General features: G+C 42.5%; 1 protein-coding gene across 6 annotated transcripts in view; it reads left to right on the forward strand.

Moving 5' to 3' along the window:
- The window catches only part of WDR75 (WD repeat domain 75), a 669,401-nt gene that overhangs the window by 207,322 nt on the left and 435,322 nt on the right, over nt 1-26,757 (forward strand). For all 6 annotated transcript variants that reach the window (XR_011022770.1, XM_068244930.1, XM_068244926.1 and 3 more), the window contains one exon: nt 8,162-8,277. Coding sequence is in view for 5 of the 6 variants with exons in the window: in XM_068244930.1 (XP_068101031.1) it covers nt 8,162-8,277 (116 nt within the window). In the remaining variant the exon portion in view is untranslated. The remainder of the gene's footprint in view (nt 1-8,161; nt 8,278-26,757) is intronic.

Raw genomic sequence — 26,757 nt, forward strand, 5'->3', positions numbered from 1 at the left:
TACGGGCCCGTTTTGCTGGTGGCTGCGACTCGGGTCTTAATGCATGTTCCACTGAACCAGTTTCTACTACCATGCTGGTGCTCGCCACTTCACCAGGGTCTATGGTAGTACTGGTGCTAGATCCAGGAGATGCTACGCTGCTCGTGCATGCCTCACCAAGAAAACTCGGATCAGCGCTAGCACCACTCTGTTGCCCTTGAGTCTGATTCTGCGCTACCTGCTGTCCAGTGACATGGGGTGTGGTACGCTTGGCTCTAGCCGGGACCTCAAAGTCGTAATTGCGATCGGTCAGAGAGCCACTGCTGTTCACCGGTTCGTATTGTGACTCGGATGATTTGTCGGAAGAGGCTTCCCAATCGCACTCACCCCACTGGGCCAGAATCTCGGCGGCCTCTTCAGCGGAATACCCCTTTTTTGCCATGGTGGACTGCTAAATTTAGGGGGGTATTCCTCTTAGACTACCCAGGAAAAAAAGCACCTACCTAGTAAAAGGGAGTACTTGTGAAGTAGAAAGCTGTGGTCACTTAGTTTTGATAAAAAAAAAAAATCAAAACTGATCTTTACAGCGCCACAACTATTGTACAGTGTTTTTTGCAGTGATCAGGAAAAAAAATTCTGTCACTGCGGTGGGGCGACTGAACGCAAGTGCAGGAGAACGATCAGGCCTGATCGGTCAAACGCTGCGTTTTTAGTGTATCCTAGTGACCCTAATATAGATCTGTCTGCAATCAGTAATGATCACTTACAGATACTATATAGTAGCAATGCTGATTAGTGACAGTGATGATGCTAATCCGCAACTAATTAGTGACTGCGGTGTGGTGGGCTGAGTGCTAACTGACGCTAACTACCCAACGAAGGGCTCTAGCTAAATAATTGGCCTAACTGTTAACATTAGTGATACTAAAAAAGTGACAGTTTTCACTGATCACTGTTTTTAGATCACTAGGATAGTGACAGGGGGGTGATCGGGGCATTCTGAGGTTGTGGGCGGGTGATCAGAAGCCCGCTGGGGAGCAGATTAGGGCCTGATCTGATGGGTAGGTGTGCTAGGGGGTGACAGGAGGTGATTGATGGGTGTCTCGGGGTGATTAGAGGGGAGAATATATGCAAGCATTGCACTGGCGAGTTGATCAGAGGGGGTCTGAGGGCGATCTGAGGGTGTGGGCGGGTGATTGGGTGCCCCCAAGGGGCAGATTAGGGTCTGATCTGATGGGTGGCAGTGACAGGGGGTGATTGATGGGTGATCAGTGGGTGATTAGAGGGGAATACAGATGTAAACAATGCACTTGGGAGGTGATCTGAGGACGGGTCTGTGGGCGATCAGAGGGCGTGTGCTGGTGATCAGGTGCCTGCAAGGGGCAGGCTAGGTTCTGATCTGATGGGTGGCAGTGACAGGTGGTGACGGGGTGATTGATGGGTGATTGACAGGTGATCAGTGGGTGATTACAGGGGATAATATATACAGTACACGGGGTGGGGGGGGGGGGGGTTCTGGGGAGGATCCGAGGGTGTGGGGGGAGTGACCAGGAGCCCCCAGGGGGCAGTTTAAGACCTAATCTAAAATATAGTATTGACAGATAGTGATGGGGTGATTAGGGGGGTGATTGGGTGCAAATAGGGGTCTGAGGGGGTGATCAGGGGGGCAGGGGTGCTGTGGGGTGCTGTGGGCGATCAGGGGAAGTGTGTGTGTGTGTGTGTGTGTGTTTACATACACAGCTGCCTCCTCCCTGGTGGTCGCTCAATCACTGGGACCACCAGGGGAGGAGGCAGCCTGTATAATACTATGTTAGCTTAACAAAGTGTATTATACACTTTCTATGCGGAAGATCGTCCGCATACAACCCGCCGGCGCTGCTAATTGGCGGCAGGTTGTCGCGGGTGGGCGGCGGAGCCTAATGCCGGTGCATGCGCACGCATCCCTGCGCGCGATCCCCGGGCTAATCAGTCCCCCAGGTGCCGCCGCCGATCGGCGTTACGCGGTCCTGGGGGAGCCACCTTGCTGACGCCCATAGGTAGTGGGCGGTCGGCAAGTGGTTAAATCCCTCTATAAAAGTTATGTTCTGCCTTTGTTCTAGTTTGACACTTAAAGGACAACTGAAGCGAGCAGAATATGGATTCTGCCATATTTATTTCCTTTTAAGCAATACCAGTTGCCTGGCTGTCCTGCTGATCCTCTGCCTCTAATACTTTGTCATAGACCCTTAACAAGCATGCAGCAGATCAGGTTTTTCTGACAGTGACAGATCTGACAAGATTAGCTACATGCTTGTTTGTGATTTAGACACTAATGCAGCCAAATAGTTCAGCAGGGCTGCCAGGCAACTATTGTTTAAAAGTGAATAAATATGGTGACCTCCATATTTTTCTCACTACATCTGTCCTTTAAGATATTGATACACTGAGGTTAGGAGCACTCTAGACAGAATCGGTAGCGTTTTTGGCCATATTGAGTATATAGGCCGCATATAAAAATGCAAATATCTGCATTTTTCTATATGCACAACTTGCTGCATATTTTTTAAAAACGCATGTAAAATGCATGTAATGTATTTAATGTAGATGCATAGTACTGCATTTTCCTTGCATTGTTTTACATTAAGTAAATATGATACTGAGATCACCTCAACAAAGGCCAAAAGGGTGTTAGTGTCATTGGACATGGCAAAGGCCTTTGACATGGTTGAATGGGCGTACAAAGATTCTACTTTTTCCTGTTTTGGGTTCGGGGTTAATTTCCAGAATGGGTCATGGTCCACTCGTCTACTGCTAGAGTTAGCACTGGGGCATGGGTGTCGGAGTCCTTCTCTCTTGCTCAGGGCACTAGGCAGGGAGGTATATGCGCCCTTGCGGCTTAGCCGCTGGCATGCAGAATAAGAGCACATTCCTTCGGTTCAAAGGCTGGACAAAACTTCCCCTCTCTGTCGCAGACAAAATAAACCTTATTAAGATGGTGTTGCTCTCTAAGGTTCTGTATGTTGTCCACCATTCCCCAGTGTACATACCACATAAATTCTTTAAGAACGTTAAAGGATACCACAACTGACATGTGGCATAATGAGATAGACATGGGTATGTACAGTGCCTAGCACACAAATAACTATGCTGTGTTCCTTTTTTTCTTTCTCTGCCTGAAAGAGGTAAATATCAGGTATGTAAGTGACTGACTCAGTCCTGACTCAGACAGGAAGTGACTACAGTGTGACCTTCACTGATAAGAATTTCTCCCTTTTTTATCTCTTTCTTGCTCTCAGAAGCCATTTTCTTCTAGGAAAGTGTTTTATAGTTGGAATTTCTTATCAGTGAAGGTCACACTGTAGTCACTTCCTGTCCTGAGTCAGGACTGAGTCAGCCACTTACATACCTGATATTTACCTCTTTCAGGCAGAGAAAGAAAAAAAGGAACACCGCATAGTTATTTGTGTGCTAGGCACTGTACATACCCATGTCTATCTCATTATGCCACATGTCAGTTGTGGTATCCTTTAAAAGGAATCTGAAGTAAAAATAAACTTATGATATAATGAATTGTATGTGTAGTACAGCTAAGAAATAGAACATAAGTAGCAAAGATATTAGTCTTGCATTGTTTCCAGTACAGGAAGAGTTAGGAACCATCACTTATTACGTATGCAAAAGAGCTTCTCTGAGCTCTCTGACTAATTTAGTCAGAGCAGTGCTATTTTCTGAAGCACGTATACATCAAAGAAACCGTGAAAAACTACTGCAGGGAAGTTAAAAGCATTATTTGCTCTACTCTGTTTCATAGTTTAAAATGCAGAGTGTATTTTGTAAACTGCAAATATTAGTGAATGATGCAGTGTTTAAAAAATAAAAATACAAATGTATACGTGAAAATAAAAAACACATTTCTTTGCTACTAGTGTTCTATTAATTATCTGTACTACACATACAATTCATTATATCATGTTTTTTTTTCCGCTTTAGTGTCGCTTTAAATTGTTGGTGCAAAGTTTTATATGGAATAAAATTAGAGTTACACTAATATATACGGTTTCAAAACTCGGACATGTGTGGACTTCCGCTCCTGTCTTTCCATAAATATTATGTTGCAGCTCACATCCAGCACCTCTCACACTGGTTCTGTAATGGCTGGTGCAATGCTTAGACATATGGATAACCTCTAGTGCCAGGCATTGACCATATTGCCTTGGACGTGTTAAGAGGAGCTGTGACTGGGTCTAAACAACAGCATACATAGTACAACAAATTATACAGATCTGAAGATGGTCGGTAGCATACTTAAACCTGAAGGGATCTGAATACCATACACCTCTATGGGATAATCCCTCTCTGGCTGAATTCACTACCATACCTGATAAGCACTTCTTGTTCAACAGTTGAATAGTCTTTCTTGGGTGCATTATTCAAGCAGGTAAACTACTCCCCCTCAAAAACCTTTTCACCTAATTTCAAATCCCAATTGCACAGAGATTTGGGTATCTTCAGCTCCGCAATGCGCGCGCAGTTTGGCAGTGTCCCTGTTGCCCTCCACACTTCTCCTGTGTTGGAATTTATAAATTTCTCCAATGAGCTTTTTGGCTGGGGCCGTCTATTATTAAGTACTGGAGGAACACAAAGCCCTCAAACATACTAACCAGTCCAAGTCACGAAGGTCAGCACTGATATGACCTAGACAACGAAGATTGGGAGAAAACCCTTGCAGCACCAAAGCGGGTGTCCCCAAATCTAACTATAGTCCACACATTCTGGCGCTTAACCTACACCTCACCCCACACAGGTGCAAAATTACCGGATAAAAAGACAGATATGACTGTCATCAAGCGCATGTGCGGTGTAGCCGTCTGGTCTGAATGGCTAGTGGCAACTCTGTCCACCAAAGGATGCAGATTTTCCCAATGCATATTAAAAAATGCCTCAAATAGTGTGATACCTCTTTAAAAACTTATTCTACTAAAAACAATAGCAGCAACACTCAAATTTTAAATAGGTATGTCCAATCAAGGAGCATACAAAAGAGCATATGTTTTGTGAAGCACACTTGCCGTTCCCTGCATGCACGGGGAAATGCCGGCCGCTTCCTCTCTCCTTCATAGTATCAGAAAGGAAACAGTCTTCAGGAACAAAGCAGCAAGTTTACACACACATGCAATAAAGATGCAACCAAATGGCTGAGGATCGTTTCGGGGCCCCCTTTGTCAAGGCATAGGACAGGAAAAACATGTACACCTCATCGTGCAAGTACACACAATAAATAGACATTGTTGTGCAACCTCATACCACCCAACAGGGCGAGTCAAACAAGCAGACAGAAAGCCATTAGTATTGTAATGGAAACAAAGCTTACCTCACTGGGCAATGTATTGCCGGTCTTCCATTCAAACCAGGTTAAACAAGTGTCTTGCAAAGGTGGAGGAACGGTCTGAGCAGACTCCCTCTACACCAATTAGAGTGATCTGTGCGGCCGGGGGGGGGGGGGGGGGGGCGTACCAACAAAGTCTCCATCACAGACTCCTATCGGGAGCTCATGATATGTGCAGGCAAGCGTGGCATCATGCTGTGATGCTATTGTGCTGCTGCATGGATGGTATGGAGCTGTCTGGGAAAGGCAGGGATCACTCCCTCGTTACAGAAGTCAGGGGAATGCAGACAAATTTCCGCATTGCACCTGCGGCAAATGTGTGTCCACGCTGCCAAGTCATCGGAATGTGGAAACACGTCCACATGACATCCGCACCATGGCGTTGTTGCCAACGATGCATAGTGTTACGGCCAGACATACGCATATCGTGCGCATCAACAATACACACATTGCACTGTCAGTGAAGTAGGGGGTAAACATGAATAAAGACATCCTGCTCTCAGTCACAAAGCTGTCATTGCAATCAGAACTCAATATACACAAGTAATGCGAAAACAATGCAAAATTATTAAAAAAAAAATTGCAAACAATGCAATGTAAAATTATGCAAAGTTATGTAAACTAACAAGAAGTCTCAAGATCAGTAGATGCAAGATAGGATACAAATGGATGGCAAAATATTGTGATCTAAAAGTTTAAAAATCACTCTTTTGTTGTTGATAAAAGGTCATTCCCCAGGTTACCTGGCTCTTATTTGGTACATTGCCGCACAAAAGAAGTTGCGGGGTATGCTGGGTTCTTTTTTGCTTTTTTATTATCCCCTCAGACTTAACTAATGCAGCTCAAGATTGTCTGAAGCTTTTCCCTCCTGTTTCCCCTCCCACACCTACAGTGTGTTCCTCTCTGATTGGCCAATATTTTTCATGCTTCAGAGTCACACCATGACAATGCACTTTCTATTGCAGAAATGGGTGGGAGTGTTTGAAAACTGTGTTTGCATTGGTCGCCCACCTTCCAGAGTAAAGAAGGAAATTACATCAGGATTGGCTTTAGACACAAAGATTCCAAAATGGCAAATGCCTAAGACTGATTTCTCTTTATTTACTATATAAAACTTGCTGAAATCAAAATGTGGACAGTGCAACACGTTATATAAGTAGATAAATACTTTCTCTATGTACATATGTGTTTTTTTTTTATTTAGAGATAGTATAGTTGACAGTCCCTTTTCAAAGGACAACCGAGTTAAAAATAAACTATAAAAAAAAACACAGCATAGTTATTTGGGTGCTAGGCACTGTACATACACATGTCTATCTCATCATGTCACATGTCACCTTGGGTATCCTTCAACTCACAAGTAGACAATGTCTGCAGTTTTTGCGGAAAGATGTGTCAATTGTTGTATTTAGATATAACAGGAAGCCTTAATGTTCCCCATCAAGTCATTTTTTTAATAACCATATCCAGAGGTTGCATATTTAAGTTGAACTGCTTAAAGTATTACGGCCAATATCCCCTCCTGGTCACCAATTGCAGCCAGTAACACCTTGCGGTCGCCACAATAACCGCAGCAAAACATTTGTAAAGTGCTTTTTTTCCGTAGGATCCAAAACACATAAGCTTGTCTCAGATCAGTACATAAAGATGTGTACAGGGGAAAAAGTTATGTGATCATAAATGCCAGACTACACGGGCGGCTTTTTAGTTTGATTTAAACATGTCCAGGGTTGGAGCTGTGTTGACTAAAATGTACCTGAGACAAAAGGGGTGAAGAGTTTTATACATACCTGGGGCTTCCTCCAGCCCCCTCCGCCTTATTGCTCCCTCGCCGCCGTCCTCTGCCTCCTGTATGGTCCCATAGAATTCCGTTATCTTTGGCCAGTGGGCGCAGTCCACCCGCATGTGTTCCCCCGTCATGTTCCCGTGGCTGGGAGCCTTCTGTGCCTGTGCCGTATTCTCCCAGCAGGGCCACACATACCCAGTACGCCCCACTGGCCGAAGATAACAGGTCTTCTATGGACAATCAGTGCGACCAGTATCTGTCTCCCAGCCCAGTATTCAGTACCCCAATCCCCCCCCCCCAGATAACACGGCTTCTATGGGACCATTCAGGAGGCAACGGACGCCGGTGATCAGACCGGAGGAAGCCACAGGTATGTATGTTTCTCCCCTTCGTCTCAGATTTACTTTGTTTGTCAACTCATTCCACATGGTTAGGGGCAGCATGACAGAAAGCTCAGGCTCCAAAGGTCTTGTATGAACTGGGGTTGGTCAAGTTATTGGATTCTTTTGATCTGAGGTTGTGGGAGGTGTGACGCAGTTGCTACAAATCCTTTAGGTATTCAGGACCAAGCTCGTGCAGGTCCCCAGGTGCAGCAGCTCCCTTGGCAATCAGTGCGACCAGTACCTGTCCCCAACCTCTCTCCCTCTAGCCCTCCAGCCCTGTATTCAATGACACCCCCCCCCCACACACACACACACACACACACACACACACACACACACACACACCTACCTCTTTGGTATGCTGTACAGCCAGTCATTTCCCCTTCCATCCTTAGTGCTCAGTGCAGCCAGTATTCTTCCCATTCTTCCTTTAGTAGCCAGTGGACACTGCCAAAACCATTGTTGACTGAGCTTAACTCGCTGTTATTTTTTTTTTATTTATATTTTTAATTTAATTCTCACTTTTTCACTTCATGTGGTACAAGTACATGTTATTTGACATGCAAATTCAGTACTGAGATAATTCTGTGATAATCAGGCTAGCAGATGTTTTAATACGTGACATCTATTTTATTTCATTTTTTTCAGGGACTAATATTAAGACTGACTTGGACTTTGATCCCAGAACAAAAGCACTGGTTTGCAGTGGTAATCCTGGTCATCTTCAGTTTTATTCTCTTCATGATGATAAGCCACTCTATAACGTAAGTTTATATGCTGATAATGAACTTAGTTATATGAGAATGATCTGTGCATTTCCCCATCAGACTCAGATCAGAGATGCATTTGTGAAGTGTTTTAAATAGCACCTGGTCTAATGCCTGATGCGACATTTTGATGTTGAATCTTGAGCCGCTCTATATTCACCTTACATCCAGAAATTGTTGCCTCTGTTGTTTTAATGATTTAGTTACGCCCCTGTTTAACCATGTAATCATTGTAAGTCGTCGCCCCCCCCCCCTATTCCCCGTTAAAAACCAGAGCAGTTTTCAGACTTCAGCATAAGTTCATTATTTTTTGTAATGTACTGATAAACATTAGACTTTCATATATTTTAGATTCAAATACACACAACTGAAGTAGTTCAAGCCTTTTATTGTTTTAATATTGATGATTTTGGCATACAGCTCATGAAAACCCAAATTTCCTATCTCAGAAAATTAGCATATTTCATCCGACCAATAAAAGAAAAGTGTTTTTAAAACAAATAAAAGTCAACTTTCAAATAATTATGGTCAGTCATGCACTCAATACTTGGTCGGGAATCCTTTTGCAGAAATGACTGCTTCAATGCAGCGTGGCATGGAGGCAATCAGCCTGTGGCACCGCTCAGGTGTTATGGAGGCCCAGGATGCTTCGATAGCGGCCTTAAGCTCATCCAGAGTGTTGGGTCTTGCGTCTCTCAACTTTCTCTTCACAATATCCCACAGATTCTCTATGGGGTTCAGGTCAGGAGAGTTGGCAGGCCAATTGAGCACAGTAATACCATGGTCAGTAAACCATTTACCAGTGGTTTTGGCACTGTGAGCAGGTGCCAGGTCATGCTGAAAAATGAAATCTTCATCTCCATAAAGATTTTCAGCAGATGGAAGCATGAACCCACTTTTGAACCAGAAACAGCGGCAGAAGTGCCTGACCTGGGCTACAGAGAAGCAGCACTGGACTGTTGCTCAGTGGTCCAAAGTACTTTTTTTTTGGATGAAAGCAACTTTTACATGTCATTCGGAAATCAAGGTGCCAGAGTCTGGAGGAAGACTGGGGAGAGGGAAATGTCAAAATGCCTGAAGTCCAGTGTCAAGTACCCACAGTCAGTGATGGTCTGGGGTGCCATGTCAGCTGCTGGTGTTGGTCCACTGTGTTTTATCAAGGGCAGTGTCAATGCAGCTAGCTATCAGGAGATTTTGAAGCACTTCATGCTTCCATCTGCTGAAAAGCTTTGTGGAGATGAAGATTTCATTTTTCAGCACGACCTGGCACCTGCTCACAGTGCCAAAACCACTGGTAAATGGTTTACTGACCATGGTATTACTGTGCTCAATTGGCCTGCCAACTCTTCTGACCTGAACCCCATAGAGAATCTGTGGGTTATTGTGAAGAGAAAGTTGAGAGACGCAAGACCCAACACTCTGGGTGAGCTTAAGGCCGCTATCGAAGCATCCTGGGCCTCCATAACACCTGAGCGGTGCCACAGGCTGATTGCCTCCATGCCACGCTGCATTGAAGCAGTCATTTCTGCAAAAGGATTCCCGACCAAGTATTGAGTGCATGACTGACCATAATTATTTGAAAGTTGACTTTTATTTGTTTTAAAAACACTTTTCTTTTATTGGTCGGATGAAATATGCTAATTTTCTGAGATAGGAAATTTGGGTTTTCATGAGCTGTATGCCAAAATCATCAATATTAAAACAATAAAAGGCTTGAACTACTTCAGTTGTGTGTATTTGAATCTAAAATATATGAAAGTCTAATGTTTATCAGTGCATTACAGAAAATAATGAACTTTATCACAATATGCAAATTTTTTGAGAAGATCCTGTATGCTTAATTTGTGTGGTACTTTTTGCTAATAATTATTTTATTTTGTATGGATTTTAAAGAGAGTAAGAAGAAAAAGAAATAATTATTATTTCTCACTTTTACACCATTGTAGTTTTAAAATAAAACTTGCTACTGTAGATAAAACACACACATTTTGTTTGCCTATGTGGCCTAGTTATCTCAACATTCGAATTATGTTCCTTGTACAATGCATGGAGACGGTATATTATTTGGAAATAAAGGTGTACTTGTTTTTGGTTTTCCTATTGTACCCTTATCAGTAATTACAAGCCCTTATTTGCAAAAATAACAGTAATACACCCTCGTGGGTACATATTTAAAAAGTGAAGTACCGAAGGTAACAATTGATGTATTCGCTTTTAAATTCTTTCACTTTTTTTTTTTTTTCAAATGTTTTATTTTGGTACAGAGTTTAGGGAAGTAATACTTGTATTGCTTTTGATTCAGTTTATAACTAAAAAGAATTCGCATGATCTATGTCACTGAAACGCCTCAAATTGTGTTCTCTTGCTTGTCACGGTTAAAATTACACTTTATATACATAATCTGATATGGCTGGCTACCTATACTGGGTAAACCTATTCCTAGCTACTTTTACTGGGGCACCTATTCCTGGCTACATGTCCCGGGGCACCTATTCCTGGTTACCTACACTACAGGCACCTATTCCTTGTTACCTACACTGCAGTCACCTATTCCTGTTTACCTATACTGAGGGCACCTATTATTGACTACCTATACTGGAGGCACCTATCCCTGGCTACCATACTGGGTGGGCTAGGTAATGGAGCTCTGTAAAAACAGGAACTAGGCTATAGTGGGGCTCAGTGAGTAATTTGGGCGCAGTCAAAACACTGAGCACAAATTATTATAACACCACTGTAGTTCGGCTGTCAGCAATAGCTGGAAACCAAATAGTATTTAACGCCACTAGGACTTTTGCAAGAGCAGGATGATGGGTTTTACAGCTTTCTCCTGCACCCAAATCTCCCAGTGGATTAAACATATGTATGCTGAGGGAGTGGGGCACATCTGGCTACCATACTGGGGTGGGGGACACATTATTTAATGTAAGGGGGAGGCCCGGGTCCAAATAATTGTGTAATACTGTATACCGCCATATGGTGGTTTTTTTTTAGAGGATTATACCATGAATAATCACACCGTTGCAACCCTAGTTGCATGCTTGTTTAAGGTGTGTGATTTAGACCCTACTGACCTAAAAGATCAGCAGCACTGCCAGACAGCTGTTATTGTTTAACCACTTCACCCCAAGGCGGTTTTTACCCTAACGGACAAGAGCGATTTTCACTTTTCAGTGCTCATCCCTTTCATTTGCCAATAGCTTAATCACTACTAATCACAATTAAATGATTTATACCTTGTTTTTTTCACCACCAATTTGGCTTTTTGGGGTTGATATTGGTTTTCAGTAATTACTTTTTCTATGCATTTTAAAGGGAAAAACAAGGAAAGCAATAAAAAAATACACTATTTCTCTAATTTCATCCCCTATAGTTTTAATATAAACACTGCTACTGTACATAAAACCCACATATTGTATCTGCCTATTTCTCCTGGTTATCACAGGGTTTGAATTATGTCCCTAGTACAAAATATGGTGACAATATATTATTTGGAAATAAAAGTGTATTTTTTCTATGTTGTGTTTTTTGTTTTCTCATTGCACACTACCAATGGTTACAAGCCCTTATTAGCAAATATAGCTGTAATACACCCTCATGGCATACATATTTAAAAAACGTAGTCCCTAAGGTAACTATTTATGTGTTCTCTTTTCAATTCGGTCACTTTTGGTGTTTTTTACAAGTGTTTTATTTTGATGCAGAGTATATGAAAATAATAATTGTATTGCTTTTGATTCAGATTGCTGCAAAACAAAAATCACATGAGCTAGGCCTTAGCTCTCAAACACCCCAAATTCTCTTCTCTCACTCGTCACGGTTAAAATGATACCCTATATACATCATCAGATAGCTTTTTGGCTACGCAATACACTGTTAACCATGGGCAGTGCCCATGGATTTTTCAAGGCCATTTTTTGCACCAAAAGTAATAGTCATTATTTCCTAGCAAAGCCCCTGGAGTCTCAGAACATTCTTAACAGGTCATAAATGTTACCATTCTGAAAACTAGAGACCCAGACATACTCAGATATACATATTTTATAACATTTGGACTTATGCGGCTTTTCTGAAATTACACCAAAATTCAGAAAATTGTATTTTTATTTTTTTAAAATTTTTTTCACTTTGGCACACACAAAAATGCACATGACCTAGGCCTCGGTTCTCAAACACCCCAAATTCTCTTCTCTTGCTTGTCACGGTTAAAATGATACCCCATATACATTATCAGATAGCTTTTTGGCCATGCAATACACTGTTAACCATGAAAAGTGCCAATGGATTTTTCAAGGCTGTTTTTTTTGCATCAAATGTAACAATGTAATTCTTTCTTCTTAAAGCCCCTGGAGTGTAAAATCATTCAATAAAAGTCACAAGTTTTAAAACAACCAAATGTATTCTACAACTCAGCATAGTTAAAATGATACCAAATATGGCTAATTTGTAAATAGAATAATTAAAGTGAAATCTATATCACAACCCTTAACACTAATGACAAATACATTGGAACTCACCATTGCAGGTCTAGCAGGATGGAGTCAGACGCCAAGGCAAGCCAGTGGTCAGAAGATGGGGGTGGTCTGCAGAGTAAAGTCTTGTGGCTAACACTATCGACTTGCAGTAGAAAGTCCAAGCGGGGGGGAAAAAACAATTTGGTTGTAGGTGTCTTGGGTTTCCTCCAATCTTCAGGGTTTCCTCACATGCCCCAAAAACAGTGGTAGGTTAAATGTAGACTAGTGGTAACTGTGAGCTCCTTTAAGGGACATTAGGTGGCAAATGTAAGTAGAGAGGAGAAAATAAAGTCTAGTGAAAATGTAGGGTTATTAAAAAAAAAAAAAAAAAGTCTAATAACTGCTGAGGGTATGATAAGCTTCAAAGCAGTCGGCAACACAGAGTCCTGGCAGTGAGGGGCACTTTGAGCAGTGATATCTGCTGTCACTCCGCATCTTGTTCTTGGTGAACACCCGGCATCTTTTCTGTGGCTTCTGCTTGATTTCATTTGGGGGTATCAGGGCCAGAAAATGTCTTCCACTTAGACGAATGGTGTCATCTATCTGCACTGGGGTGACGACATCCCTAATTTGCCCACTTTCAGTTACCATCGACCTTCTCACTTCCTGCTGAAACTGGAGGAAGCTGTCATCGTGACCTGTCTTTTTAAAAACCACAAAGGCATTGTGCATGGCCATTTGTAACCGGTAAAAAAAAAGTTTTTTGTACCATGCCCTTCGGTTTTTTTTTTTTTTTGAGTAAGTAGGGGGCCAGCATTTGGTCTGAAAGATCCACCGCACCCATATTCTTATTGTATTCAACCAGTGCCACTGGCTTTTCAATGCGTTCCCTCCATGTTGTGACAGGAACCATTGCCTCGTTGTGGATTGATGTGAGAATCCATACGTCTCTCTTGTCCCTAAATTTGACAGCGAGGGGCTCACCACACCTGAGACTGCAGGATTCCCCTTGTTTTAATTTTTTATTAAACACCTGTGGTGGGAGGCCTTTGCGATTTGCTCTTGCCATCCCACAGGCGCCAGTCTGGGCAGCGTACAAGAATTTAAAGAGTGGAACGCTTGTGTAGTAGTTATCCACATACACGTGAAAGCTTTGGTGGAGGAGTGGATCAGCTAGTTCCACCACAATTTTCCCACAGGTAGGCATGTACTCTGGGCACCCAGCTGGCTGTAAAAGGCTATTTTTCACCTCATATATCATAAAAGCATATGTGTAGGCAGTTCCGCATTCACATAGCTTGTAAAATTTTCCCATATTTAGCAGCCTTACTTGGGATGTACTGCTTGATCCCCAATCGGCCGTGGAAGGGTAGGAGGGATTCATCCACTCCTATTTCTTTTTCTGGAGTGTATATTTCTCTAAAGTTTGTAGAGAGGATGTCAATAATGGGCCTCAGCTTAAAAGGTTTGTCGTGGGCAGGGCCACCTCTGGGTGCGCTTTGTGTATTGTCATTAAAGTGCAGACATTTTGCTAGATCCTCAAAGCGCTGCCTGCCCATTGTAGCTGGAAAAAAGGGTGTACTGTGTAAAATGTCCTTAGACCAGTACAGGCGGATCTCTGGCTGTTGGAGTATGTCTATGTGTAGTGTTAGGGCCAGAAAAGTTTTTATCTCTGCTACAGTGGTGGGCTGCCACCTTCTGGTCATACGAGAGGAGGGGTTCTGGGCTAAAAAATGCTGCGCATACAAATTTGTTTGCATGACAGTATGCTGCAGCAAATCCTCAGTCACAAACTGAGTGGGTGAAAATGTAAAATCTATGTTCCCCAGAGATTTAGCATAGTTTTTAATTTGATAAATTTGAACCGTAAAGTGGAGGTCACTTTGACTCGTTGAGAAAGTTGCTCGACAGAAATAAAAGTTTTAGAAACTGGGTCAATAATATGCCTAAGTTGAAAAATCTCATCTTCTGACCATCCCTTGACAACAAGAGAGGAAGAGCTATAAGGAATCCATGTTAAAAAGTAAAAAATTTATATACATAACCAAAGAGGGAAGGTTTAGTGGTAAGCGAGTACTTAGATACACAGTAATGCTATATATTTTTAGTAAACTGCATGGTATGAAAGAGGGGAGTAGAAGAATCGGGAAGCCTTGCTTACCAAAGGAGTGAACATGGATGGGCAGGGGCCAACCCCGATTTTTTTCAATTTGCATCCACTTAGAGAAAGCATGTAACTGAGTCCAAGAGACCAGAGAGATTGCTAAATAATATCTTGTTATATTAGGGACACCGAGGCCTCCATATTCTCTCCTGGTCAGCATGACTGAGCCTGGTATCCTGGAAGATGTATTTATTAACCAAATATAACAAAGATTATCTTTTAGAATTGCAAAAAGATAATAATTTCGGTAGTATGGACATAGAAATATTATATACCCTACCAAATACAGATCATTTTAGCGGTGACCATGTTTTGAATAAATGCCGAATAGCAGCCAATAGCGGGACATATTTAGCAGAATATAGGCTATCTTATAAGGGAGTGATATACACACCAGGTACTGTATAGAGGATGATCACCAGCGGTATGGAAATGAAGCCTGTATTGTAGTGGCTGTAGCATGGGGAAAATTAATAAGAAGCATTTCTGTCATGAAAGCATTCACTTTGTAGCCCAACAAATCACCAAAATCTGCCAGGATCTTATAAAGACAGGGAATAGTGGTCAAAGAATTGGTCAGAGTGAGTAAAATGTCATCTGCATATAATGACAACTTAAAATGTTTTTCTTTTACAAAAATGAAACAGATAAAACGATCATGAGTTAGTACAGCAGGGACTGAAGGAAGCAAGTTGCCGTTGTACAAATGGTTACATTTTCACAGAATGAGCCATAACAGAAATTACAAAGAGATGAACTGTGGTATAAAGCCACGCTCATCTTATGAGTGTTGCTGGAAGAAAAGAAGCATAATCATAGTATGTTGTGTTGGTCCCTTGGTTAGGACGTTGAGCATTAAAGGGACTCCGAGCAGTGCAGAAACTATGGAAAGATGCATATCATTTTAAAGCTCTCTTTCTCCTCTTTCCAATGATATATAAACCACCGCCCTACGCCTTTTAGTTTTCGCTATTTTCGCGATTGAAATTGCCGCGGCAACGATTTCAATCGCGAAAATAGAGAAAACTAAAAGGCGTAGGGCGACGATTTAGGTGTCGCCAGAAAGAGGAGAAAGAGAGCTTTAAAATGATATCCATCTTTCCATAGTTACTTGTATTACACAGGACGACACTTTTCCCAGTGTCAGCAGCTCCATTCAGCAGAAAAAGTCGCCCTGTATAATACAATGTAACTATGGAAAGTTGGATATCATTTTAAAGCTCTCTTTCTCCTCTTTCTGGCGACACCTAAATCGTCGCCCTACGCCTTTTTAGTTTTCTCTATTTTCGCGATTGAAATTGCGGCCGCGCGAAAATAGTGAAAACTAAATGGCGTAGGGCGGTGGTTTATATATCATTGGAAAGTGGAGAAAGAGAGCTTTAAAATGATATGCATCTTTCCATAGTTTCTGCACTGCTCGGAGTCCCTTTAAACCTTAAACAATAACCGAAAACAGATAACAGTTAACAGATAACCTGGGCTACTTATACGCCTTTGATACACAGCTAAAGTTTACTGTTGGTGAATACCTCTAAGCCTGTATTCCATGTTCATCAGATATCTAGCCGCAAGTGTTAGTTTTAAAAGTTTTTAAAAGTACATTTTTTTTTCCTCTAGTGTGCTTGCGACAGGCAGGTAATTAGCTAGGGGGAGGGATTAGCTGTAACAGGAGGTATTTGGTCAGCTTCAGGACTCAGTACTGAGCTTGCTCAGTCTGTGGCTTGCTCACTAAGTGGCTTCGACACAAGTGGCATAGGCGTTAAAAACAGGCGTTACAACACAGGCACAAAGAGAGAGGTGAGAGGAAGCAGGTAAAAAAAAAAAAAAAAAAAAAATTAAACAATATTGCGGTTCTTTGCATTGGTTAGGATGTGCTAATACGTTGTGGTGTAGTCTTTAAGTTTTGAGGACTCCGCCCCAGCTTCACTCACTCCCCCTCCTCCACCCCAACTTTACTCACTCCCCCTCCTCCACTCCCCCCTCCTCCACCCCAACCTTACTCACTCCCCCTCCTCCACTCCAACTTCACTCACTCCCCCTCCACCCTTCCCCCTCTTCCACCCCAGCTGCACTCACTCCCGAACTTCACTCCCTCTCCCGTTTCAACTTTTACCGCCACAGTTTACTTTAAATAAAATTTCCCCACACAATAGTCATCATGTTGGACTATGCTGTACAGTGTACATCCTGTGACATGTATGCATGCCTTGATCAGCGGATTGAGGGTGTTTACTGTTGCCCTGGGTGTGTGCGTGTTGCTCAGTTAGAGGCGGAAGTCGCAGAGCTAAATAAGCATCTCGCAACACTGAGACGCATACACAACATGGAGATGAGCTTGGATCTCACGATCCAGACACTGGATGGAATCGGTGAAGATGAGGTGGGTGGAGTAAAGCCGGAGCAAGAAGCAGAGGTAGCCGCTAGTTGGGTCACAGTTAGAAGGGGTAGGGGAAAAAGTGACAGGGAGGCTAGTCCCGAGTTGTCCCTCACTAATAAGTATGCTTGTTTGCGTAATATTGGGGAGGATGATTCTGGAGTAGCAATGCTGCAGCAGGATGTGCTCCTTAGCAACCAAGGGGCAGACTGCTGTAACGAGAAAGGGAATAGGAGTGCAGCTAAGGCTAGACAGGTACTGGTGGTAGGGGATTCAATTATTAGGCGCACAGATAGGGTAATCTGTCGAAGAAACCGTGAATGCCGTACAGTCTGTTGCCTCCCGGGTGCTCGGGTTCGGCATGTAGCGGAAAGAATTGACAGATTATTGGGTGGGGCTGGGGAAGACCCAGCTGTCATGGTACACATTGGCACCAATGACAAAGTTAGTGGGAGATGGAAGGTCCTCAAAAATGATTTTCAGGTACTTGGAGATAAACTTAAAGCAAGGACCTCCAAGGTGGTGTTCTCTGAAATACTGCCAGTGCCACGCGCTACACCTGAGAGACAGAGGGAGCTTAGGGAGTTAAATAAGTGGCTGAGAAATTGGTGTAGGAAGGAAGGGTTTGGGTTCCTGGAGAACTGGGCAGACTTTGCAGTCGGCTACAGGTTCTACAGCAGGGATGGGCTGCACCTTAATGGGGAGGGTGCAGCTGCATTGGGGGAGAAGATGGCTAAACGGTTGGAGGAGATTTTAAACTAGGATCTGGGGGGAGGCGGGAGGATAAAGTCTCAATATGTAGACAAGATAAGGTAAAAAGACAGTGGGAGCCTAACATTATGGGGGGTGGAGAGGGGGGTGGAGACAGTGTAAAGATTAAGGAGGTTGGTAAAACTTCAAGTAGCCCATTTCGTGTAAACAAAATTGGTAAATGTGTTGGTAAAAATATAAAGTGCATGATAACCAATGCTCGGAGCCTTGCAAATAAAATAGACGAACTAGAGTTCATTCTGAATGACAAAGGCTATGACATTGTGGGAATAACCGAGACATGGATGGATGAAAGCCATGACTGGATAACTAATTTAAAAGGATACAATGTGTTTAGGAGGGATAGAACAGGGAAAAAAGGTGGAGGGGTTTGTCTCTTTGTTAAGAATTCTTTTACAGCTGTCCTCAACGATGAGATGGAGGAAGATTGCGAAGATGTGGAGTCCGTTTGGGTAAATATTCATGGTGGAAATAAAAGTTGCCAATTGCTTATTGGGGTATGCTACAGACCACCTCTTATTAATGAAGCTGCAGAACTGCGATTACTACAGCAGATTGAAAAAGCTGCAAGTAAAAACGAGGTCATAATTATGGGCGACTTCAACTTTCCAGACATTGACTGGGGTATTGAGGCTACCCATTCTGGTAAAAGCAGCAGATTTCTGGCAGCACTACAGGACAATTACTTGACTCAAATGGTAACGGAACCAACTAGGGGGAATGCGTTACTGGATCTGATTATTTCTAATAGGCCAGATAATGTATCAAATGTGCAGGTTCAAGAACATTTGGGAAATAGTGATCACAACATGATAACGTTTGATCTGGTGACTGATGAATTTTAGAAAAGCAAAGTTCAATCAAATTAGGCAGGCACTAAGTTTGGTGAACTGGGATAATGTACTACAAGGGGACGACACTGAAGGGAAATGGCAAGCTTTTAAACGTATTCTCAATCAATATTGTAGTATGTATATCCCATATGGAAACAAAATGTCTAGGAATAAAAAAGGCCTCTATGGATGAATAGAAAGGTTAGGGATAAAATGAAGAGGAAAAAGAATGCCTATAAGGTCCTAAAACAGGAGGGGACTGAGGCTGCACTAAGCAATTATAAGGAGTGCAATAAAAATTGTAAAAAAGAAATTAGGCTGGCAAAGATCGAAGCTGAAAATCAAATCGCTAGGGATATCAAATCTAACCCAAAAAAGTTTTACAAGTACATCAACTCTAAAAAAAGAAAGGTTGACTGTATAGGAATCCTAAAGGATGAGGGTGGGAACTCAATGGTGGACGACCAAGGTAAGGCAGAGTTATTAAATGCTTTCTTTGCTTCTGTCTTCACAAAGGAAACAGCACTGTTGCAAATTACAGAGGCAGAAGAGGCTCAATCTTCTAACTGTAATATTAAATACTTAACGCAGGAAGAAGTAAAGGCAAGACTAAATAAATTAAAAATAGACAAGGCACCTGGCCCGGATGGCATGCATCCTAGGGTCCTAAGAGAATTAAGTTCAGTTATAGCTAAGCCCCTTTATCTTATCTTTTGTGACTCTCTTGCAACTAGCAGAGTCCCAGTGGATTGGCGTACAGCCCACGTTTTCCCATTATTTAAGAAGGGCAAAAAATCTGATCCAGGAAATTATAGACCTGTAAGCTTAACATCAGTTGTATGCAAACTATTTGAGGGGTTACTAAGAGATACTATACATGACTTCATAGTAGAAAATAATCTTATTTCTCAGCATCAACATGGGTTTACTAAAGACAGGTCCTGTTTGACTAACATGCTCAGCTTTTATGAGGTAGTGAATGCTAATATGGATATTGGGAATGCTGTAGATGTGATATACTTGGACTTTGCAAAGGCCTTCGACACTGTTCCCCACAGAAGTCTGGTGCAAAAGTTGAGGATGCAAGGACTGGGGAAGAGTTTGTGTGCATGGATAGGGAACTGGCTAATGGACAGAAAACAAAGAGTTGTGGTCAATGGATCGTACTCAAAATGGGAGACTGTTAGCAGTGGGGTCCCACAGGGGTCTGTACTGGGTCCAGTGCTCTTCAATTTATTTATTAATGACCTAGTAGATGCAGTAGTGAGCAATGTTGCTATTTTTGCAGATGATACAAAATTGTGCAGAATCATCAACTCTCAGGAAGATAGTGTCATATTGCAACAGGATCTGGATAGGATGGCTATATGGGCACATACATGGCAGATGAAATTCAATGTTGACAAATGTAAAGTCATGCATTTTGGTCGTACCAATGGTCTAGCACCATACAAAATAAATGGGATACAGTTGGGAACATCAAACTTGGAGAAGGACTTAGGAGTACTCATCGACAACAAGTTAAATAATCGTACTCAATGCCAAGCCGCTGCAGCTAAAGCGAACAAAATTTTGGGATGCATTAAAAGGGAAATAAAAACTCGAGATGCTAGCATAATATTGCCCCTGTTTAACTCTCTAGTAAGGCCACATCTGGAATATGGAATTCAGTTCTGGGCACCACATTACAAAAAAGATATTGCAGTTTTAGAGCAGGTGCAGAGACGAGCTACAAAATTGATACGTGGGATGGAAGGTCTCGCTTACCAAGAAAGGTTAGATAAACTGGGTTTATTTAGTCTAGAGAAAAGACGCCTTAGAGGAGATCTAATTAACATGTATAAATACATTAGAGGGCAATATAATAGCTTGGCGGATGAGCTTTTTGTCCCTAGGCCTTCTCAAAGGACTAGAGGACATGAGCTGCGCATGGGGGAAAAACGTTTTAGCCATTTATTTAGGAAAGGGTTCTTTACAGTAAGAGTGGTTAAGATGTGGAATGCATTGCCACAGGAAGTCGTTATGGCAAACTCTATACCTGCATTTAAAGGGGGCTTAGATGCTTTCCTTGCGTTGAAAGACATCCATGGCTACAATTACTAGGTTATGCCTAATGATGTTGATCCAGGGATTTTATCTGATTGCCATCTGGAGTCAGGAAGGAATTTTTCCCATTTGGGGCTAATTGGACCATGCCTGGTGGGGTTTTTTTCGCCTTCCTCTGGATCAACAGGGGTATGTGGGGGACGGGCTGGAGTTGTACTTTGTACTGGTTGAACTCGATGGACGTATGTCTTTTTTCAGCCAAAATAACTATGTAACTATGTAACTATGTTTAGGTTGAGTTTAGCTAGGTTTAGAGAACTTAAAATGTTTTACCCCACATGTATACCTGAAATATCTGGTGAATCACGAATATCTGAGGCCAATGGCTCAATGCATAAGACAAATAGTAGAGGGGGTAGGGGGCAGCCTTGCCTAGTACCGTTTTTAATTTGGAAAGGGACAGAAGTAACAGATGACATTTTAATTTGAGCCGTTGGTGCGGAGTACAAAAAAGAAAGGGCCGTTAAAAAAGAACCTGAAAAATCCAAATGCTTCAGCTGGGAGAACATATATGGCCAATTCAACCTATCGAAGGCCTTAATTTAAACAAAGCACGAAGGCCGGCTTCTTAATATAATTCAAAGAGTGAATAAGGGAAAATGTACATCTGGTATTATTTTCAGCTTGCTAAAATATGTAAAACTGACTTGATCTTTATCAGTTTAAATCTGGAAGGATTGATTCATCTTTGCCTGGCTTCAAAATATCACTGATAAAAGAATGACCAAAATACTGTGGACAATCTGAACATCCATCAAGTTATTAAATAGTCTAACCATATATAGGGCCAACACATCTTTGAAAGTTTTATAATAAATATCCATAAGGCCTGGGGACCTGGGCCTGGGGCTTTGTGTAACGGTAATGATTTAAGGGTTTTCAACAACTTTTCTACTTTTATGGGGGCATTTAAAAGACCAGATCTTCCTGCTGAAGCTTTGGTAATTTGCATTAAGCTAAAATCTGATCTAATTTAGTGGCATCAAATACAGGGTGTCTCCCTTTATCTAGACAAGAATAAAGGTCTTTTTAAAAGTTACTAAATTCATCAGCAATGTTTTGGGGGTCATAAGGGGGCTTACCACCAGATGGTATAATTTTATCAGGTATAAGTGATGGTGCGTTGCCCCTAAACATTTTAGCCATGAGAGTATGGGGCTTATTAGCTTTCTCATAAAAACATTGTCGTGACCACAATAGAGATTTATTTACCTGAGTGGTCTGTATATCTTTTAACTCATTTTGCAAATAATTCAATTGTCTCAATAAATAAATCGAAGGAGCTTATCTAGGAATAAAAAAGAGGCCTCTATGGATGAATAGAAAGGTTAGAGATAAAATTAAGAAGAAAAAGAAAGCCTATAAGGTCCTAAAACAGGAGGGGACCGTGGCTGCATTAAACAATTATAGGGAGTGCAATAAAAATTGTAAAAAAGAAATTAGGCTGGCAAAGATTGAAGCTGAAATTCAAATCGCTAGGGATATCAAATCTAACCCAAAAAAGTTTTACAAGTACATCAACTCTAAAAAAAAAAAGAAAGGTTGACTGTATTGGACTTAAAGGATGAGGGGGGGGAACTCAATGGTGGATGACCAAGGTAAGGCAGAGTTTTTAAATGCTTTCTTTGCTTCTGTCTTCACAAGGGAAACATCACTGTTGCAAATTACAGAGGCAGAAGAGTCTCAATCTTCCAACTGTAATATTCAATACTTAACGCAGGAAGAAGTGAAGGCAAGACTAAATAAATGAAAAATGGACAAGGCACCTGGCCCGGGTTGGCATGCATCCTCGGGTCCTAAGGGAATTAAGTTCAGTTATAGATAAACCCCTTTATCTTATCTTTTGTGACTCTTTTTCAACTGGAAGAGTCCCAGTGGATTGGCGTACAGCCCACGTTTTCCCATTATTTAAAGTGAACCGAGCATCATTTTTAACACCCAGGGCAGCCCTATAGCAAATAAAAAATGCATTCTAAAAACGTGGTTTATTATTAAAAAAAACTTTAATTTTACCTCATTTTTTTTACATCTAAGAGTTAAATTAGCCACTTTGTCCGACCGCAAAGGACCTGCGGTCCCTGAGCAGGAGATGGTGAAAACAGATAAGAAATTACCTCTTTAGACTTAATTGACCACAAACAAACCCCCATTGTACTTCAAACAGAAAACATCAGTTACAGTTGAAGAATGTCACACCTAGCCTGGATAACAGCACTTGTAAAACAGCAGGGGTTGAGCTTCTGAACAATGTCAGCCCTTGCAGCTATTTGAAGCCAAGAGCTGCTTGGATCCCTTTAAGAAGGGCAAAAAATCAGATCCAGGAAATTATAGAGCTGTAAGCTTAACATCAGTTGTATGCAAACTATTTGAGGGGTTACTAAGAGATACTATACATGACTTTATAGTAGAAAACAATCTTATTTCTCAGCATCAACATGGGTTTACTAAAGACAGGTCCTGTTTGACTAACATGCTCACCTTTTATGAGGTAGTGAACGTTAATGTGGATATTGGGAATGCTGTAGATGTGATATACTTGGACTTTGCAAAGGCCTTCGACATGGTTCCCCTCAAACGTCTGGTGCAAAAGTTGAGGCTGCAAGGACTGGGGAAGAGTCTGTGTGCATGGATAGGGAACTGGCTAATGGACAGAGTTGTGGGCAATGGATCATACTCCAAATGGTAGACTGTTAGCAGTGGGGTCCCACAGGGGTCTGTACTGGGTCCAGTGCTCTTCAATTTATTTATTAATGATCTAGTAGATTCAGTAGTGAGCAATGTTGCTATTTTTGCAGATGATACAAAATTGTGCAGAATCATCAACTCTCAGGGCGGTTCACACGGACGCTTGGCGGCGTCTACCGTCAAGCGTTCGGGACCCATCGGCTAAACTCTCCCATTCAAGTGAATGGGAGCGTTTAGCATTGCGCGGTTACCGTCGATTACCGTCGATTGCATAAACGCGGCGTTCTGATCCCGATTTAACGCATCGTTTCGGCCGTCCCTAGAAGCCGCATGCAACGTCCAGGGACGGCTAGCCGTCGCGGCTTCATGTCCCCCTGCGGGGACGAGAAACGCCGATGATCTCCGTACTGCCGCCACCGAACGAGACGTCACAGGACGACGCAACTTCCTGGCCGCCCCAACGCTGCCTGCCGCCCGTGTGAACCGGCCCTCAGGAAGATAGGGACATATTGCAACAGGATCTGGAAAGGCTGGCTATATGGGCACATAAATGGCAGATCAAATTCAATGTTGAAAAATGTAAAGTCATGCATTTTGGTCGTACCAATGGTCTAGCACCATACAAAATAAATGGGATACAGTTGGGGACATCAAACTTGGAGAAGGACTTAGGAGTACTCATCGACAACAAGTTAAATAATCGCACTCAATGCCAAGCCGCTGCAGCTAAAGCTAACAAAATTTTGGGATGCATTAAAAGGGAAATAAAAACTCGAGTTGCTAGCATAATATTCCCCCTGTTTAACCTCCCTGGCGTTCTATTAAAATCGCCAGGGAGGCTGCGGGAGGGTTTTTTTTAAATTAAAAAAAAAACTATTTCATGCGCTCCGGATCCACACTTTCGATCGCCTCCGGCGATCAAAAGTAACAAGGAAGGCCACAATGAGCGGCCTTCCTTGTTTCGCTTTCCTCGTCGCCATGGCGACGAGCGGAGTGACGTCATGGACGTCAGCCGACGTCCTGACGTCTGCCGCCTCCGATCCAGCCCTTAGCGCTGGCCGGAACTGTTTGTTCCGGCTGCGCTGGGCTCGGGCGGCTGGGGGGGACCCTCTTTCGCCGCTGCACGCGGCGGATCGCCGCGCTGCGGCGGCAATCAGGTAGCACACGCGGCTGGCAAAGTGCCGGCTGCGTGTGCTGCTTTTTATTTGATAGAAATCGGCCCAGCGGGGCCTGAGAAATCCTCCTGCGCAGGTTACCCCGAGCTGAGCTCGGGATAACCGGCAAGGGGGTTAACTCTCTAGTAAGGCCACATCTGGAATATGGAATTCAGTTCTGGGCACCACATTACAAAAAAGATATTGCAGTTTTAGAGCAGGTGCAGAGACGAGCAACAAAATTGATACGTGGGATGAAAGGTCTCACTTACCAAGAAAGGTTAGATAAACTGGGTTTATTTAGTCTAGAGAAAAGACGCCTTAGAGGGGATCTAATTAACATTTATAAATACATCAGAGGGCTATATAATAGCTTGTCGGATGAGCTTTTCGTCCCTAGGCCTTCTCAAAGGACTAGAGGACATGATCTGCGCATGGAGGAAAAACGTTTTAGCCATTTATTTAGGAAAGTGTTCTTTACAGTAAGAGTGATTAAGATGTGGAATGCATTGCCACAGGAAGTAGTTATGGCAAACTGTATACCTGCATTTAAAGGGTGCTTAGATGCTTTCCTTGTGTTGAAAGACATCCATGGCTACAATTACTAGATAATGCCGAATGATGCTGATCCAGGGATTTTATCTGATTGCCATCTGGAGTCAGGAAGGAATTTTTTTCCCTTTTGGGGCTAATTGGACCATGCCTTGTAAGGGTTTTTCGCCTTCCTCTGGATCAACAGGGATATGTGAGGGAGCAGGCTGGTGTTGTACTTTATTCTCTGGTTGAACTCGATGGACGTATGTTTTTTTTTTAACCCAAATAACTATGAGCATGATCAGACTCTACTTTGCCAATACCAGAGATCAATGCCTTGCTTCGAAGACACCGTTGTTTTTTTCTCATTAGAGACGAAAGCGATGCACTGACCCCTAATGCAGGACTTTTGGGCTTCCCAAAAAGTGAAGAGCTTTTCTACAGAGCCCCCATACAATTATAAAAAAAACTTTTTGCAGTGTGGATTGCAGGGCCCATCTAGTTTCCTTATTTTGCACAAGGAACTCATCAAGTCGCCAATGAAAAGTTTTCTTCTTCATCAAAGATGTAGAAATTTGGAGTGAGATGAGGCATGATCTGACCAAGTAATATCATGTATGTCCACTATGATCATACATCTGAGAATGGGAGCAGGCACCAAAAAGTAGTCTATTCTAGTATGGGTCTGATGTGCAGGGGAGGAGAAGGTACATCTCTTCTGACTTGACAGAGCAATCTGAACTGCATCTAAAAGGTGATGTGCAATAACTTTCACTTAAAGCGGATCCGAGATGAAAAACTAACTATAACAAGTAACTTGTCTATATATGTTACCTAAAGTTTGACACTAAAGGTTAACACAGCAAATCTAGCTGCAAATAGCTTTAACAGAATATGATTGATTATTCCTGTGATACAATGACAGCAGCCATGTTGTTTGTAAACATTACACAGAGGCAGGCTTATCTGCATCTTGAGGAAAAAAACCTAATCCCCCCCTCCTCCTCCCTCCTCCCCTCTGCCTCTGAAATCTCTGGCTAGTAATACCTCCCCCCCCCTCCTGCCCAGACTGAGCTCCCATGAGCCCTTGCTACTGTCTGAAAGTGCCTTGGCTCTCTGAAAACCTGTGGGCGTGGCTTGTGTAGTTTATAGGGAATTAGAGTATTAAAACAAAAACAAAAAAGTGTTTGGCTTGAGGAATACCCTATAAACAATAGGAAAGGAACACAATTATGCAATGAGTAAAAGTTCATCTCGGATCCACTTTAACGAAATGACCCAGCCAATTGAATACTCGATGAAGCCTCTGATTTATTGAGTGACAGCTAACCTAGGCCAGGAGAATGAATAATCTTAAAACCTCCTCCAACTATGACAGTTATGCGCACTCCATATCTTGCCA

The sequence above is a fragment of the Hyperolius riggenbachi genome, chromosome 7 (assembly GCF_040937935.1).
Source record: "Hyperolius riggenbachi isolate aHypRig1 chromosome 7, aHypRig1.pri, whole genome shotgun sequence".
Classification (NCBI taxonomy): Eukaryota; Metazoa; Chordata; class Amphibia; order Anura; family Hyperoliidae; genus Hyperolius; species Hyperolius riggenbachi.